This window comes from Nomascus leucogenys, chromosome X (assembly GCF_006542625.1).
Source record: "Nomascus leucogenys isolate Asia chromosome X, Asia_NLE_v1, whole genome shotgun sequence".
In the NCBI taxonomy this organism is placed as follows: Eukaryota; Metazoa; Chordata; class Mammalia; order Primates; family Hylobatidae; genus Nomascus; species Nomascus leucogenys.
In genome coordinates, this window is record NC_044406.1 from 42,102,276 (window position 1) to 42,119,949 (window position 17,674).

Consider the following 17,674-nt stretch of genomic DNA (forward strand, 5'->3'; position numbering starts at 1 on the left):
AGAGCCGGGCACAGTGGCTCAAGCCTGTAATCCCAGCACTTTGGGAGGCCGAGGCGGGCGGATCACGAGGTCAGGAGATCGAGACCATCCTGGCTAACACGGTGAAACCCCGTCTCTACTAAAAATACAAAAAATTAGCCGGGCGTGGTGGCGGGCGCCTGTAGTCCCAGCTACTCGGGAGGCTGAGGCAGGAGAATGGCGTGAACCCGGGAGGCGGAGCTTGCAGTGAGCCGAGATCGCGCCACAGCACTCCAGCCTGGGGCACAGAGCAAGACTCCGTCTCAAAAAAAAAAAAAAAAGAAATAGGAGAGCAGAATGGAGGGAGGGAAAAAGAGAAGTGGACAGAGAGGAAAAGGGGACAGATAAAGAAATGGACAGAGGGAGAGGGGTGACAGAGAGGTGGACAGAGAGAAGGAGGGGACAGATGCAGGGGTGGACAGAGAGGAAGAGGGGACAGATAAGGGGACAGAGGGGAAGAGGGGACAGATACAGAGATGGATAGAGAAGAAGAGGGGACAAAGAGGTGGATAGAGAAGAAGAGGGGGCTGGGCATGGTGGCTCATGCCTGTAATCCCAGCACTTTGGGAGGCCAAGGTGGGCAGATTGCTTCAGGTCAGGAGTTCGAGACCAGCCTGGTCAACATGGCAAAACCCCATCTCTACAAAAAATACAAAAATGAGCCAGGCGCACGCACCTGTAGACCCAGCTACTCAGATGCCTGAGGTGGGAAGATTGCTTGAGCCCGGGAATTTGAGGCTGCCTTGAGCCCTGATCATGCCATTGTAGTCCAGCCTGGGTGACAGAGCGAGACCCCATCTCAAAAAAAAAAGAAGAAGAGGGGACAGATAAAGAGATGGACAGAAGGGGAGGAGGGACAAATACAGAGGTGGACAGAAAGGAAGAAGGGAGAGATAAGGGGACAGAGGGAAGGGGCAACAGATACAGAGGTGGACAGAGAGGAAGAGGAGAGATTAAGAAGTAAACAGAGGCAGAGGGGTGACAGATATATAGGTGGGCAGCAAGGAAGGGGACAGATACAGAGGTGGACAGAGCAGAAGGGGACACAGATAAAAAGGTGCACAGAGAAGAAGAGGGGACAGATAAAGAAGTGGACAGAGGAGAAGGGGGAACAGATAGGTAGACAGAGCGAGAGAGGAATTCAGTACAGAAATGAGGAGACAGAGAGGTAAGAAAGAGGAGCAGCAAAAACACAGAACTAGAATAATGGGGACAGGCAGAAATTGTGCAAAAACCTAGAAACCAGAAAAATGAACACCAGTGACAAGTGCAGAAACAGAGAAAGATTAGGGCCGGGCGCGGTGGCTAATGCCTGTAATCCCAGCACTTTGGGAGGCCGAGGTGGGCAGATCACCTGAGGTCAGGAGTTCGAGACCAGCCTGGCCAACATGGCAAAACCCTGTCTCTACTAAAAATATAAAAATTAGCCAGGTATAGTGGTGCAAGCCTGTAATCCCAGCTACTTGGGAGGCTGAGGCAGGAGAATCGCTTGAACCTGGGAGATGGAGGTTGCAGTGTGCCAAGATCACACCACTGCACTCCAGCCTGGATGACAGAGCAAGACTCCAAATGAATGAATGAATTAATGAATGAATGAATTAATGATGAAGGCAGGTAGCCAATCCGGACTGCTCCAGTTGCCAGGAATCTCACGCACATTATTCAGTCTAAGTACTGCCCTGAGAGGAGAGCACTATTACTACCCGATTTTTTAGCACAGGAAACCAAGGCTCTGAGGAGGGATACTAACTTGTCCCAGGTTCTCCTTTTTTCTGACTCCAGTGTTCTTTCAGGTGGGGAGCTAGGTAAGCACACACAGAGGAGAAACAACGGAAGGGAGGGACAAAGTGGGGAAGAAGAGGAGCAGAGGACCAGCGGGAGCGTCAGTGAGCAGCAGCCCAGACAGCAGGGAGCCAGGCATCCGGCTGTACCTGAGGTGGGAGGCGGGATGTCCGGCGGACCCAGTCCTCATCCCCTGGCCGGTCCCGGCCCGTCTGCTGGCAGAGCTGCAGGGCATGGTGTTCGAGGAGCGAGGCCACCCTTCCAACAGGCTGAGGCACCTGGGTAGGGACTGGAAGCAGCAGGGGACTCGCCTGGAACTCCCGTGGCTCTGGAGGCAGGAACAGAGTCAGCTGGCCCTGCTGCATGGCAACGCTATGAGGGTCCCCCCACCTTCCTCCTCACCCCTCCCCACAGCCTCATGCTCACCGCCTCTGGAACTCAATTCTGGCACGACCAGCCTGCTGGCATGGAAGGGCTTCTGGAGGGCCGAGCCCTGGTGGGAGAGCAGGCTCAGAACCTCCAGGGTGAAGTGGGATGAGGGTCGCCAGGGGTAGGGGGCCAAAACCCTGGGCACCCAGACGGGGACAAGAGAAGATCCATGGGAGTCAGGGGTCTCACCTGGAGGTGCTGCAGCTTGGGAGTGCGAAGGAGGGGTGGGACCCAAGGCAGTGCCAGCTGGTCCCGAATTTGGCTCCCAATGGCCCGGAGGAGAATAGCTGAGTCACCTATGGGGGATGGGGAGGAAGTGAATCAGGTGACAATGCTGCAAATCCAAAAGGGCATACCCTAGGAGACCAGCCTCCACTCCTGACCCCCATCCAGAAATACACATCTATCCAGCTTGCGTTCTCACGTTCAGTCATTCAACAAACATTGAGCACCTACTATGTACAGGTCGCTGTTCTAGACACTAGGGCTACTTCGTGGAACAAACTGGATAAAGGTCCCTGCCCTCAGGGAGCCGGCAAGCTAGCAGAGGAGAGAGATCATGAATAGGATCCTGAATACTATCCACACTGCAGCTAGGCGAGGATCAGAAGAGGGCTGCGGAGAGGAGGTTAACCTCAAAGAGGTAAGGGAGTGAACCATGAGGGTACCTAGGGGAAAGGTAACCAACGATACAAAGGTGCAGAGGTGGGAGTGTACTGGGGTATGTTTGAGTAGCACCCAGGAGGCCCAAGTGGTTAGAGCAAAGTGAGAGAGAGGGAGGGCACAGGGGTTGAGTCAGACAGGCCCTTCCCCGCACCAACGCACCACTGGGCTCAGCTCAACCTCAGCCCCCTGCCCCCTGCCCTGTAGCCCCTCTGATGCCTAATCCTCCCGCCTAGCTCTCCTGAAGGCACATACCGCCACCCCTACCCATCAACCTTTTTACCACCTCTACCTCTCTCAGCCCTACAGCCCCCAGAAGGCCCTCCTCTCCCCTCACCGCCCCCGCCCACACCCCAGACACCCAGTACCTGCAGGCTGGTCTGCATCCTCAGAGGCATCGGTGGGCAGACGCTCAGCCAAGAAGAGAAGCAGGTCTCGGAGGTCAGGCTCACTGGGGTAGAGGAAGTTCTGATAGCCAAGCTCCAAGGGATAGCCCAGGTCCTGAGGGTTGGTGGGGGGGCTATCAGGAAGCAGGCAGGGTCCTCCTGCCCTGGGAAACTTGGGCCTAGGCTGAAAATGCTCCCACTTTCTCACTAACCACCACCCTCCCAACTTCCCCCGGCTCCCCAAGGCCTCTGGGCCCTGGGAGGAGCCACAGCATGATGACAGTCAACGCTACAGAGAACAAGAAACAAGATTAAAGCTCTGGCCTTTCTATGACTCAAAATCCAGAGGCCATAAAAGAAAAGATGGGTACTTTTGAATACACGAAAAGAAAGAAAATATTTAAAGAAAAATATAATAAGCAAAGTCAAAAGTTAATGACAAGTTGGGAAAAAATATTTGGAGCCCATATCATAGGTAAAGAGCAAATCTACCTATTATAGAAAGAGTGCCTAAAAATAAATAGGCCAAAAAGACCAGAAGCACAATAGCTCAGAACAAAAGGACTCACGAGGGTTCTGGATGGGGACTGAGGAAACAGGCCAGGAGAGAAAGAAAGCCTTTTTCCCTTTTTTTTTTTTTTTTTTTTTTTTTTTTGAGACAGGGTCTCGCTCTGTCGCTCAGGCTGGAGTGCAGTAGCGTGATCTTGGCTCACTGGAACCTCTGCCTCCTGGGCTCAAGTGATCCTCCCACTCAGCCTCCCGAGTAGCTGGGATTACAGGTGCGTGCCACCACACCCGGCTAATTTTTGTATTTTTAGTGCAGACAGGGCTTCACCATGTTGGCCAGGCTGGTCTCAAACTCCTGAGCTCAAGCAATCTGCCCACCTCGGCCTCCCAAAGTGTTGGGATTACCGGTGGGAATCACCACACCCGGCCTAGGAAAGCCTTTTTCTTCCAGAGTTGCCACTGCTTTGGAACTGCATAGACTCTGAAAGCAGACTTCTTGGATTCAAACCCAAGCTTTGCCTCTTACCAACTATACGACCTCAGGCAGATCACTTAACCCCTCTGTGCTTCACTTTCTTCATCTGAAAGAGGGTATACCAACAGTACATACAGCAGAAGCTTGTCCTGAGAATTAAATGAGTTAACACCATGTTACTTACCACAGGGCCTGGCACAGAGTACACTTAGAAGCCATCATTATTCTATACTTAGGAGTATACTGGGTCACAATGCAAGATATATTTATTTTGGAGGCTCAAGGTCAAATAAGTATGAAAACCACTGGCTTTTAAGGTGTTTTACTTTGGATTTTTTCCAACATATTGCAATCAAAGAGCTATGACTGATATAGAAACTCATCCCAGGAGTGGGGAAGGTGCCAAAATATGGAGGTGGCTAAGGTGCAGAAACTGTTGCCAGGAGCAGGGCATATGAAGAGGAAGATGCCAGAACATGGCAGTGCTGAGTTGAGGGGGGGGCTACAGGGACAGCACACAGCTGGATTAAGAGAACCCCTTTTGCCTGCTGCTGGTAAACCAAGGCTGCTGGGGGCCAGACAACAATATGTACCTGTTTTTTATTTCTTTGGAAACAATAGTCTTGCTCTGTCACCCAGGCTGGAGTACAGTGGTGCAATCTCGACTCACTGGAACCTCTGCCTCCTGGGTTCAAGCGATTCTCCTGCCTCAGCCTCCTGAGTAGCTGGGATTACAGGCACGCGCCACCACACCCAGCTAATTTTTGTATTTTTAGTAGAGAAAAGGTTTCGCCATGTTGGCCAGGCTGATCTCAAACTCCTGACCTCTGGTGATCTGCCCGCCTCCACCTCCCAAAGTGCTGGAATTACAGGAGCCACCGTCCCCAGTCTTTTTTTTTTTTTTTCTGGAGATGGGGTTTCACTCTGTTTCCCAGGCTAGAATGCAGTGGCGCAATCACAGCCCACTGCAGCCTGGACCTCCCAGGCTCAAGCAATCCTCCTACCTCAGCCTCCCATGCAGCTGGGACCACAGGCGTGTGCCACCATGCCCAGCTATTTTTTTTTTTGTAGAGATGGGGGTCTCACTATGTTGCCCAGGCTGATCTTGAGCTCCTGGGCTCAACTGATCCTCCCACCTCAGACTCCCAAAGTGCTGAGATTACATGCAAGAGCCAACGTGCCCAGCCCACATGTACCTCCTGGCCACTGGAAAAGCCATAGTTACTACCCCCCACTAAAATCAATGTAAGCAAAAGCAGGTAAACAAAATCCAAGAGAGACAGCACTGAGAGAAGAACAGAGAACTGCGGGAAGCCTGAGCCCCCACCTCAACGCCTCCTGCTGTGTACTCTCCTCTGCAAACAGAAGACATAACTTCCCCCCATTAAGTGCTAACCTTAAGAATACATGGTCCTGGGCCAGGGGACAGACTGCCTGCCTCATAAGGCCACCAAGAGCCCCAGAGAGAACAATGTGACAACTCCTGAGAGCTGGGTGAACCTGAGAGCGAAGGGATGGATGGAGCGCTGAGACTTGCTGCTAAGAGACAGAGACCGCACAAGCAAGGCCCAAATTTAACAACTCTAGCCACCCAGTCCCCTACATCTAAATGAAAGTTTTCACGGTAGTTACTCTATCGTCCCTCCACCACCATATACTTCCTGGATCAGTTCAAAGTGTTTCCATTCACTATGTAGCCACAGGTTCCAGATCAGACCCATCCAATAATAGTAATCCCATTTATGTAAAGTTTATTATAACCAGCTTTTCACACATTAACTCAGGTTTAATCCTCACAGCAACCCTATACAGTAGCTACAATTCTTATACCCATTTTACACATGTGGAAACATAGCCTCAAAAAGGTTAAGAGAGCCAGGCGCGGTGGCTCACACCTGTAATCCCAACATTTTGGGAGGCTGAGGCGGGTGGATCACAAGGTCAGGAGTTCAAGACCAGCCTGGCCAAGATGGTGAAACCCCGTCTCCACTAAAAATACAAAAAAATTGGCCGGGCACAGTGGCAGACACCTGTAATCCCAGCCACTCGGGAGGCTGAGGCAGGAGAATTGCTTGAACCCGGGAAGTGGAGGAGGTTGCAGTAAGCCGAGATTGCACCACTGCATTCCAGCCTGGGCTTCAAAAAAAAAAAAAAACTGGCCCAAAGTCACAGAGTGAGTGAGCCAGGGGGAGTGGCATTACTTGGAGCTCTTGAATACAGGAACTGGACTCCTGGACTCAGCTCTATATTGGGGATGGGTAAGTGTTTCATCAGAATGGCTCTTTACCAGGCACAGTGGTGCACGCCTGTAGTCCCAACTACTCAGGAGGCCAAGGCGGGAAGATTGCTTGAGGCCAGGAGCTTGAGACCAGCCTGGGCAACATCTCTACAAAAGTGAGACCCCGTCTCTACAAAAAATTTAAAAATTCTCGGGCAGGGTGGCATGTGCCTATAGTCCTAGCTACTCGTGAGGCAGAGGCAGGAGAATCTCTTGAGGCCAGGAGTTCAAGACCAGCCTGGGCAATATAGCAAGACACTTACCTCTAAAAAAATTAAAATATTTTTTAAAAGAAAAGCACTTTATTTATTCTGTCACAGAGACATTGTTGGAATTGCTCTTAGCAGAGGCAGGATATATGGTTCCCACAGAGGTAATGTAGCAGACACTCTTTTAGGTAACCAGCATGCCTTCCTTTGGGTAATCATCCTTATCCCAACTCCATGGGATCCTGAAGGAGCGGCTAATCACAGTGTCCTATAGGAATGACCGTGTCGGCCGGGCGCGGTGACTCACGCCTGTAATCCCAGCACTTTGGGAGGCCGAAGTGGGCAGATCACGAGGTCAGGAGTTCAAGACCAGCCTAGCCAACATAGTGAAACCTTGTCTCTACTAAAAATACAAAAATTAACCGGGCATGGTGGTGCATGCCTGTAGTCCCAGCTACTCGGGAGGCTGAGGCAGGAGAATCACTTGAACCCAGGAGACGGAGGTCGCAGTGAGCCGAGATCGCGCCACTGCATTCCAGCTTGGGTGACAGAGAGAGACTTCATATCAAAAAAAAAAGAAAGAAAGAAAAAAAAAGAAAAGGCTGGGCACAGTGGCTCAGTCCTGTAATCCCAGCACTTTGGGAGCCCAAGGCAGGTGGATCATGAGGTCAAGAGATTAAAACCATCCTGGCCAACATGGTGAAACCCCATCTCTACCAAAAACACAAAAATTAGTTGGATGTGGTGGCACATGCCTATAGTCCCAGCTACTCGGGAGGCTGAGGCAGGAGAATCGCTTGAACCCGGGAGGCAAAGGTTGCAGTGCGCCAAGATTGCACCACTGCACTCCAGCTTGGGCGACAAAGTGAGATTCCGTCTCAAAAAAAAAAAAAAAAAAAAAAAAAAAGGAATGACCATGTCATCCAGACTGGGCCAATCACAGCGATTAGTTTAGGAGTATAGGACCCAGACAGAGTATTTTCTGGAACTAGGAAATGGATACTATGGGGTGGGGGTGGTATTTTGCAGCTAAATTTAAAACATAGAAGCCAGGAGCAGCCCAGGTGCAAACTGGATAAACTCATTTGCTCCTCATAACAGCCCTACATTTATCATCTCCATTTCACAAATAGGAAAACTGGGGCCCGGAAGGGTTAGGGTCACACAGTTACCAAGTGGTGGGGCTAGGATCTTAAACTACTCAGGCAGTTTGACCGTACAGTCAGCAGCCTTAACCACTAATGAAAACTAAGCCATAGGAAAAGTGACAGAGGAAAGGCAAGTGTTGCAGAGGAAAGGCAAGTGTTGCAGAGGAAAGGCAAGTGTTGCAGAGGAAAGGCAAGTGTTGCAGAGGAAAGGCAAGTGTTGCAGAGGAAAGGCAAGTGTTGCAGAGGAAAGCAAGTGTTGCAGAGGAAAAGCAAGTGTTGCAGAGGAAAGGCAAGTGTTGCAGAGGAAAGGCAAGTGTTGCAAAGGAGCTTGGTTACTTTGTAAAAGAGGAAGGAAGAGGATGTGAGCATTAGGAGGAGGGCCACTCACCATGCAGGCCTGAGCCAGGCTCATGGCCAGGCGGAACCGGGCAGACATGGCAAGAGGCAGCAGGGGGCTGAGGCCAGAGCCCACGGCAGGGTTGATCACACGCAGGCAGCGGACCACAGCCTCTACAACCAGCTCAGTGGTGAAGGCGCGCAAGGTCTGCACATCTGGAGGAACTGCCCTGAAGAAGGGGACCGGCTTGATCGCAGGAATAGTCAGGCAACAGGGATCAGGCTGAGCCCTGCAGCCTTTTGGAAACACTAGCACCAGGGTAGGGGCAGGGAGGATGCCTACAGTTCAGACAGATCCTGGATGTTGGTGACTGTGACTTCCATTTGGAAAACGAGGAACTAGGGAAGTCCTCAGGACCTAAGATCTTGGAGTAGGAGAACAGTGGGTGGAAGAGAACTCAGTTTAGAAAAATATCAAAATTTGGGAGTCTGGGAAGGTGAAAGGGTCCAGGTGGCACAATCTCTGGATTTCTTGGTTCCCAGATAGTATGTTCTTTGCATACATATTGAGCTGCTAGAGTTTTGAGAAGACTAGAGTTTAGGAGGCTGCTGTTTTCAGAAGTTCCAAATGTCAGGGTCCCTGGGTATCAAGATCCCTGAATATCAAGACCACCTAGTTTCAAGCAATACAAAAATCAGACTCCCTAGATGTTGGCATCCTGGGTTTTTAGGGCCCCTGAACGGAGGAGTCTTCGTGCGTCAGGGTGACCAAATGTTGATGTCAGATTTTAGAATCCTGGGGTTTTTTGGCTGGGCACGGTGGCTCACACCTGTAATCCCAGCACTTTGGGAGGCGGAGGCGGGCAGATCACTTGAGGTCAGGAGTTGGAGACCAGCCTGACCAACATGGCGAAACCCTGTCTCTGCTAAAAATACAAAAATTAGCCGGGCATGGTGGCGCACGCCTGTAATACCAGCTACTTAGGAGGTTGAGGTGGGAGAATCACTTGAACCTGGGAGGTGGAGGCTGCAGTGAGCTGAGATCACGCCACTGCACTCCAGCCTAGGCGACAGAGCGAGACTCCATCACGGAAAAGGAAAAAAAAAAAAAGAATCCTGGGTTTTTTTAAGCCCCAGGTCTTTGGGGAACTGGAGTTTGAAGGATCCCAAGTATCTGGTCCAGGGATTTTTTGGAGTCCCTGAGTGCCAGGGTCCTGGGGTTTTACACTCCCTGGTTCTTAGGGCACAGGTGTCTTAGGGTCTCCAGATAACAGGGTCTCAGGGTACTGATGTTAAGATTCCCCAGATTACAGGTTCCGGTACTCGAGGTTTCAAGGTTGTAACGTCTCAAGGTGTCTAGGTCCCAGAGCTTTGGGTGTACCAAATATCATGGTCAAAGGATTTGGGAGGCCTCTGATGTCAGTGTCAGGGAGGGCGGTGTGTGTGTGTGTGTGTGTGTAAGGGGATGAGGGTCTTAGGATCCTGGAGTTGGAGCCCTGAATGTCAGGATCCCGGGTTTTAAGGTTCCCGGGAAACGGGGTCCTGGGCTTTAGAGTCCCGGATGTGGGCTTCGGGGGTGGGCGGGGGCTCTGTCCTTACGTGCCGGCCTGGCGCAGGGAATGGATGAGGATTCGGTCCGCCTCCTCCATGGTGGAGCCGTGTCGGAGTCGGGGGCTGGGTCCAGGACTGGGTCCGAGAAAGTGGGGAGCAGCTGTAGAAACCCTGCTGCGTGCTCGCGGTCCACAGAGTGTCACGGGCCGTGTGGGGAGAGTTGGAAAGTGTAGTTCTGTGAGCGAGCACGGCGCATGCCGGATGTGAGGCCTGGGGTGAGTGTGCACGGAGGTTGAGCTTGCAATAGCTGCTGGGAGTTGTAGTTCTTCCACCTGCAGTCCAGTGGGCTCTTCCAAGAGAGAAAGGAACAACCCGTGTGGTGGGGAGTGGAGACGCCGGACAGAAAGGGGCTTCTTGACTCATTCGTTTAAGGCGGCATTCATCTTCTAGGCTATAAAAGTGTACACATTAAGGGCAGAATTTTAACACAAAGCGACTACCTCCCTGTGTCTTAGTCTCCTCATCTGTAAAATGGGACTATTGACAGTACCTGCTTTTTAGGATTAAAACAGAATTAATTTATATAAACCACGTTGTACTATGTGCCTGACACATAAGATAAGAAAGCACTATGTAAGTTATAGTTACTAGTGTTCATGCATTCAATAAATGCTTTAATATGATACACATTTGTACACTCCAAAGAATAATTACACAGCAAATATCTATGTAACCGGCTGGGTGCAGTGGCTCACGCCTGTAATCCCAGCACTTTGGGAGGCCGAGTCGGGTGGATCACCTGAGGTCAGGAGTTCGAGACCAGCCTGGCCAACATGGTGAAACCCCCTCTCTACTAAAACGAGAAAAATTAGCCAGGCATGGTGGCACATGCCTGTAGTCCCAGCTACTCGGGAGGCTGAGGCAGGAGAATCACTTGAACTGGGGAGGCGAAGGTGGCAATGAGCTGAGATTGCACCATTACACTCCAGCCTGGGCAACAGAGCGAGACTCCGTCTCTAAATAAATAAATAAAGCAAAAGAAATCTATATAACCATTTCTTGAACAGCCGACGCGCGCCTGCAATCCCAGCAGTTTTGGAGGCCAAGGCGGGAGGATCACTTGAGGTCAGGAGTTTGAGACCGGCATGGGCAATACAGCAAGACACCATCTCTTAAAAAAAAAAAAAATTGAGGCTTGTCCAAGCAGACGCCCCCAGCAGAGCCAACCAGCATGACCGAGCGCCACGTCCCCTTCTCGCTCCTGCGGGACCCCAGCTGGGACCCCTTCCGCGACTGGTACCCGCACAGTCGCCTCTTCGACCAGGCCTTCGGGCTGGTCGCAGTGGTTGGGCACCAGCGGCTGGCCCCGCTAGGTGCGCCCCCTGCCCCCGCCGCGGTCGAGAGCCCCGCGGTGCCTGCGCCAGCCTACAGCCACGCGCTCAGCCGGCAGCTCAGCAGCGGGATCTCAGAAAACCGGCCCACAGCGGACCGCTGGCGCGTGTCCCTGGACATCAACCACTTCGCCTCCAACGAGCTGACGGTTAAGACCAAGGATGGCGTGGTGGAGATCACCGGCAAGCACGAAGAGCGGCAGGACAAGCATGGCTACATCTCCCGATGCTTCACCAGGAAATACACACTGCCCCCCGGTGTGGACCCCACCAAGGTCTCCTCCTCCCTGTCCCCTGAGGCCCCCATGCCCAAGCTAGCCACGCAGTCCAACGAGATCACCTTGGAGTCACGGGCCCAGCTTGGGGGCCTAGAAGCTGCGAAATCCGACCAGTCTGCAGCCAAGTAAAAGCCTTAGCCCGGATGCCCACCCCGGCTGCCGCCACTAGCTGTGCCCCCGCACCCACCTGTGTGTTCTTTTGATACGTTTATCTTCTGTTGTTCTCAAATAAAGTTCGAAGCAACCCAAAATTTAAAAAAAAAATTAGTTGGGCATGGTAGTGCACACCTGTAGTCCCAGCTACAGAGGCTGAGGCCAGAGGATCACTTGAGCACAGGAATTCAACGCTACTGTGAGCTATGATCACGCCACTGCACTCCAGCCTGGGTGACAGAGCAAGACCCTGTCTCTAAAAATAATAATAATAATTGATAATATTTTATCTTTTTTCCATAGAGATATTGCACATATATTAGGTTTCTCCCACATACTTCGAATTCCATATACTATTGGAAAATGACATCGTGTTTCTTATTTTAGTTTGACTGTTTGCTGCAGGTATATATTTGGTAAACATTTCATCTGTTGCCAGGCTCTGGCCTACAAATGTCCCATTTGCACCCCCACCACCACCCTGCCATACGACACTGTTATTGCCCCGCCCTGTGGCCTTAATCCCTCCAAAGCTGGGGGAAGAGAGGGGGGTTGTGTGCAGATGGCCCTTCAATCTCGAAAGGAAGATGTCGGCATCTGAAGGTGGGAAAGGTGAGAGAATCCTTCCATCCCTGCAGACCCTTGGAGCAAGGTAGAGCCCCTCTGACCCACTCATTGCCCACCCAGACCCCACCCCCAGAGAGCCTCTAGGGGACAAGAACCACATCACCCTGTTCCCCATCCCAGCCAGCCCCAAACAGCCTCTCTGCCACCAGAGCCCTAACGCTCAGCCTGACCCAGACACCAACCCCCATGGCCTCTCAGCCTCATCCACAGCCTTAGTTCCCAAAGGAAACCCAACCTCAATCCTGGCTCTGACTCCTATCCAAACGCCCACCTGAAACCTAACACAAACTCTACCAGCCAGAAGGCAAACCCCTGTTAGAGTCTAAACCCCACCCCAGATACAGACCTAAAGTCACCTAACCTCAACCTCAACCCCGGGATGTCAATACTGTTAGTGGTTGCAGTCTCTGACTTTCCGGAAAGTGCACAGACCCTTTAAAAAAAAAGAGAGAGAGAGAGAAAGAGAGAGAACACATACTTGATGGTGGTAGTAAGCCATGAGGGCTCTGGAGTTAGACTGGGTGTGACTCCCCATTCAGCCACCTCAGCAAGTCACTTAACCTTTTCTTCTCAATTTTCTCATCTGCAAAATGGGAATAACACTATGTGCCAGGTATTCTTTTGATTCTGAACTCATTTAATCCTCATAACACCGCTACATTTTAGGTACTGTTATTATCATCCTTATTATACAGATAAGGAAACTGAGGCTCAAAGAGATTACATAATTTGCCCAAGGCAACACATAGCTACCAAGTGGTAAAGTCAGGATTTAAACTCAGGCACCTTGTTTCCTCCAAAGCTGGGAATCTTAACCAGGCCAATCTACCGCCCCTCTGAGGCTGAAACGAGACCATGGGAACTGGAAGTGGCCTTAGCTGAAAACCCCAATGCAAAATTCAAGTCCCACTCAAAACTCAACTTCAACCCTAACCTGTATCCTAATTCTAATTCCAATTCAAAATACCCAGTCCTAACCCTTAGACAAAACTCCACTCCTACCTATATTTAAACCCCTCCGCCCCCTAACCCAAAACCCACCACTCAAATTTAACCTTAAATTCACCCACCCCATGGCAATTTAAACTCTACCCCCAACTTAAACACCAAACCCTACTTCACTTGGAAAAGTAATCTCACCTTCACTCCCCTATAAACTCTCACTCTAGCCCTAATCTTAATTCGAACACTCTTACTTCCCAGTCCTTAACCCAGCTACTCCCAGTTCTCCCTAATTTTCCATGCTCTTCTCTCCTTCCTTCAAACAGAGGGACAGGATCAGGTAGGAAGCAGCCACAATTGCCCCAATACCCTGTCCCTCCCTGACGCAGTTTCTCCATATAGACACCACCCCAGATCCCAGTCCAGCCAATGGGGCAGGCCCTGGTTCCGAATGGGGGCTGTGCCCCGGGCCCCCAGCTGTGGAAGGTGAAAGCAGTGGGGCATCAGGCCTAGGGACCCCTAAGCGAAGAAACCAGCACAGCAAGCACAAGACAGTGGCAGTGGCCAGTGCCCAGCGGTCACCTCGGGCACTCTTCTGCCTCACCCTGGCCAATCCTCTGCGACGGTCCTGCATCAGCATCGTGGAGTGGAAGCATCCTGGAAGGCAGGGGCGGGGCCCAGGGGTAAGGGTCATCAGGGTACCAGGAGTAAAGAATTGGGTCAGGGCTGGAATAGAGGAGGTCTGAGGTCATCAGGGTCAAGAGTCAAGAACTGGACTGGGGGGCGGGTTCAGAAAGGCAAAGGTCACCAGCGTTCAAGAGTCAAGGACTGAATCACAGCAAGAGTTGGGGATGGTTAAGGTTTCCAGGAGGGACAAAGTCAAGGCCTTGTCAGGGCAGGGGTCAAGAATGCCAGGACCTGTCACCTTGGGCGTCAAGGGTCAGCACTGGGTGGGAGGTCCCCAAGGGAGTGGGGGGGTTCCAATGCCACTCTGCCAGGGTCCTTGACTGTGTCCACCTGAGGCCCTTCGACATCCTCATCCTGCTGACCATCTTTGCCAACTGCGTGGCCCTGGGAGTTTACATCCCCTTCCCTGAGGACGACTCCAACACTGCCAACCACAACCTGGTAAGGCCCGCCCCGCCTCAGCCAGTTCCCAGCCAGATACAGCCCCAGTAGAGCTCACTCCTTCCAGCCAGACCCCGCCCCCTCTCTGACCCGGATGGCCCTGCCTGGCTCAGCCCCACCCTCGGTCCTGACTATGCTCCCCACTCCCCCGTCAAACCCCGCCTTCAAATAACTCCCCGACTTCCCGCCCCGCCCCCCGGTCCCACCCCCAGGAGCAGGTGGAGTACGTATTCCTGGTGATTTTCACTGTGGAGACGGTGCTCAAGATCGTGGCCTACGGGCTGGTGCTCCACCCCAGCGCCTACATCCGCAATGGCTGGAACCTACTCGACTTCATCATCGTCGTGGTCGGGTGCGCGTCTGCGGGAGGCACCCCACCCTAGTCGCCTTCCTACCGTCAGGCCCGCTGAATTCTGGGCTCAGGAAAGCGACTCTTTCAGACCGCCCCCATTCGGCAGCCAGAATCAAGAATATTATTAAAACCCATTTCTATTTCTAGTTACGGGACTTGTGCTTTTCTGAGAAGGTTAGGGTGGAGGGGGGAATCCCAAGGCCTGACCTCCGCCTCCCTGCCCGGTGCTTCCCCATCAGGCTGTTCAGCGTGCTGCTGGAGCAGGGCCCCGGACGGCCAGGCGACGCCCCGCACACCGGGGGAAAGCCAGGAGGCTTCGATGTGAAGGCATTGAGGGCGTTTCGGGTGCTGCGGCCACTGAGGCTGGTGTCTGGGGTCCCGAGTGAGTGGCACATCCCCCGAGGTCGGAGGTGGAGGGTGGGGATGGGGCTGAGCTGACCCCGCCCTTATTTCTGCCTCCCCCTCCCTCCCCGCAGGCCTGCACATAGTGCTCAATTCCATCATGAAGGCTCTGGTGCCGCTGCTGCACATTGCACTGCTCGTGCTCTTCGTCATCATCATTTATGCCATCATTGGGCTCGAGCTGTTCCTTGGACGAATGCACAAGACGTGCTACTTCCTGGGATCCGGTTAGTCGGCCCGCCCCTCCTAGGCAGAACATGCCCCCTCCTCTGGTTCCTAGATCCAATGCTGCACTCAGGGAAACCCACTGAAATGCACAAGATTCCGCCCCCAGGCTCAGGTTCCATCCCCAGATAACCAAGTCCCACCCATATATTCAAGACTCTGCCCTAAATCAGACTACAACCCCACCTCGCTAATAGTTCCGCCCCATCACAAGACTGTACCCACAGGCTAAGGTCCTGCCCCGCACTTAAGACTTAAGTGCAAGTGCCCTGCCCTTAAGACAAGACTCTGCGCCTGTAATCCCAGCACTTTGGGAGGCCGAGGCGGGCAGATCACGAGGTCAGGAGACCATCCTGGCTAACACGGTGAAACCCCGCCTCTACTAAAAAAAATACAAAAAAGTAGCCGGGCGTGGTGGCGGGCGCCTGTAGTCCCAGCTACTCGGGAGGCTGAGGCAGGAGAATGGCGTGAACCTGAGGCTGAGGCAGGAGAATGGCGTGAACGTGGGAGGCGGAGCTTGCAGTGAGCCGAGATACGCCACTGCACTCCAGCCTGGGCGACAGAGCAAGACTCCGTCTCAAAACAAAAACAAACAAACAAAAAAAAATCATAAAAAATAAAAACAAAAAAACCCTGCACCTTGGCTCGCGCCTATATTCCCGGCATTTGGGAGGCCGAGGCGGGAGGATCACTTGAGCCCAGGAGTTCGCGACCAGCCTGTGCAAAATAGTGAGATCCAGTCTCCAAAAAAATAATAATAACAAATAAAAACAATTTTAAAAAACTTTATCCTCGGCTGGGCGCCATGGCTCACGCCTGTAATCCCAGCACTTTGGGAGGCCGAGGCAGATGGATCACTTGAGGTCAGGAGTTCGAGACCAGCCTGGCCAACATAGTGAAACCCCATCTCTACTAAAAATACAAAATTGAGCCGGGCGTGGTGGTGCATGTCTGTAATCCCAGCTACTCGGGAGGCTGAGGCATGAGAATCACTTGAGCCTGGGAGAAGGAGGTTGCAGTGAGCTGAGATCGGATCACACCACTGCACTCCAGCCTGGGCGACGGAGGGAGACTCAGTCTGAAGAACAAAACAAAAACAAAAACAAACAAAAAAAAAGCTTTATTCTCTACCACTGGTCTCATACACTTAGACCATTTACCCAGTCCCCAGCCCATGCCTTGCCCCTCCCCTATTTTCAAGAGACCCGTCCAAATTCACATGACTCCGCCCCCAGGCTCTTGCCTCATTGTTATTTACCAGACTCCACGCCAGGATTTAAATCCCTGTTGGTGGGATCCCTAGCTTCCCAGTGGTTCAGAACACGGAGCTCGCAGGGTTCTGCCCTAGAAGTGGAGCTAAGTGTTGCCTTAGAAAAATCTAGGACTGGCCGGGCGCGGTGGCTCACGCCTGTAATCCCAGCACTTTGGGAGGCCGAGGCGGGCGGATCACAAGGTCAGGAGTTTGAGACCAGCCTGACCAATATGGTGAAACCCCGTCTCTACTAAAAATACAAAAAAAAATTAGCCGGGCATTGTGGCACACGCCGGTAATCCCAGCTACTCAGGAGGCTGAGGCAGGAGAATTGCTTGAACCCGGGAGGCAGAAGTTGCGGTGAGCCGAGATCGTACCACTGCACTCCAGCCTGGGCGACAGAGGGAGGCTCTGTCTCAGAAAAAAAAAAAAAAAAAAAAAAGAAAGAAAAAGAAAAAGAAAAGAAAAATCTAGGACCCAAGACGAGCTTCCTAAGTGGGCGGGGCTTCAGGGTGGCAGCGACTGAGAGTGGGCCTGCTTCGAAGCCCCAAGCTCCAGTCTTCCTGCAGACATGGAAGCGGAGGAGGACCCATCGCCCTGTGCGTCTTCGGGATCGGGGCGTGCGTGCACGCTGAACCAGACTGAGTGCCGCGGGCGCTGGCCAGGGCCCAATGGAGGCATCACCAACTTTGACAACTTCTTCTTCGCCATGCTGACAGTTTTCCAGTGCGTCACCATGGAAGGCTGGACCGATGTGCTCTACTGGGTGAGGTGGACTGTGGGCACAGAGCTCAAAGGCTGCACCTGCCTTTCCTCCCTGACACTCACGCAGGAGTGTCTGCCTACCCTGAGGGATGCATGCCTTTCTCTCCCCAGATGCAAGATGCCATGGGGTATGAACTGCCCTGGGTGTACTTTGTGAGCCTTGTCATCTTTGGGTCCTTCTTCGTCCTCAACCTTGTGCTTGGCGTCCTGAGTGGGTGAGGGACCTACTTCCCACCCCTCAACCACTGCCCGCTTCTTTGTGCCTGGCAAACTCCTAGGCATCCTTCAAAACCCATCTGAAATACTCCTTCATTCAATCATGAGCATCTATTGTACGTGAGGCACCATTTTAGGAATGGAACAAAAGACAAAAATCT

General features: G+C 52.4%; 3 protein-coding genes across 5 annotated transcripts in view; 2 read left to right on the forward strand and 1 right to left on the reverse strand.

Moving 5' to 3' along the window:
- CCDC22 (coiled-coil domain containing 22) overlaps nucleotides 1-10,099 on the reverse strand; it is a 15,811-nt gene extending 5,712 nt beyond the window's left edge. Inside the window, exons 1-6 of the mRNA XM_030807241.1 lie at nucleotides 9,831-10,099; nucleotides 8,284-8,461; nucleotides 3,261-3,393; nucleotides 2,419-2,525; nucleotides 2,227-2,293; nucleotides 1,950-2,128 (exon numbers count right to left, since the gene is read on the reverse strand). Of these exons, the coding sequence (XP_030663101.1) occupies nucleotides 1,950-2,128; nucleotides 2,227-2,293; nucleotides 2,419-2,525; nucleotides 3,261-3,393; nucleotides 8,284-8,461; nucleotides 9,831-9,880 (714 nt within the window). The 5' untranslated portion in view covers nucleotides 9,881-10,099. The remainder of the gene's footprint in view (nucleotides 1-1,949; nucleotides 2,129-2,226; nucleotides 2,294-2,418; nucleotides 2,526-3,260; nucleotides 3,394-8,283; nucleotides 8,462-9,830) is intronic.
- Nucleotides 10,100-11,013: 914 nt separating this feature from the next.
- Nucleotides 11,014-11,580, forward strand: LOC100606388 (heat shock protein beta-1). The gene is given in 3 exon segments (XM_012498702.2): nucleotides 11,014-11,114; nucleotides 11,116-11,171; nucleotides 11,174-11,580. Coding segments are annotated over 3 exon segments (564 nt in total).
- A 555-nt stretch (nucleotides 11,581-12,135) lies between these two features.
- Nucleotides 12,136-17,674, forward strand: part of CACNA1F (calcium voltage-gated channel subunit alpha1 F) — a 28,514-nt gene continuing 22,975 nt past the window's right edge. Inside the window, exons 1-8 of one of the 3 annotated variants that reach the window (XM_030806564.1) lie at nucleotides 12,136-12,216; nucleotides 13,576-13,825; nucleotides 14,196-14,301; nucleotides 14,514-14,653; nucleotides 14,893-15,035; nucleotides 15,130-15,282; nucleotides 17,102-17,298; nucleotides 17,409-17,512. In XM_030806564.1, coding sequence (XP_030662424.1) covers nucleotides 12,192-12,216; nucleotides 13,576-13,825; nucleotides 14,196-14,301; nucleotides 14,514-14,653; nucleotides 14,893-15,035; nucleotides 15,130-15,282; nucleotides 17,102-17,298; nucleotides 17,409-17,512 — 1,118 coding nt within the window. In that variant the 5' untranslated portion in view covers nucleotides 12,136-12,191. Of the gene's footprint in view, nucleotides 12,257-13,575; nucleotides 13,826-14,195; nucleotides 14,302-14,513; nucleotides 14,654-14,892; nucleotides 15,036-15,129; nucleotides 15,283-17,101; nucleotides 17,299-17,408; nucleotides 17,513-17,674 lie in introns of all 3 variants that reach the window. The other 2 variants (XM_030806565.1, XM_030806563.1) reach the window with 2 other exon arrangements.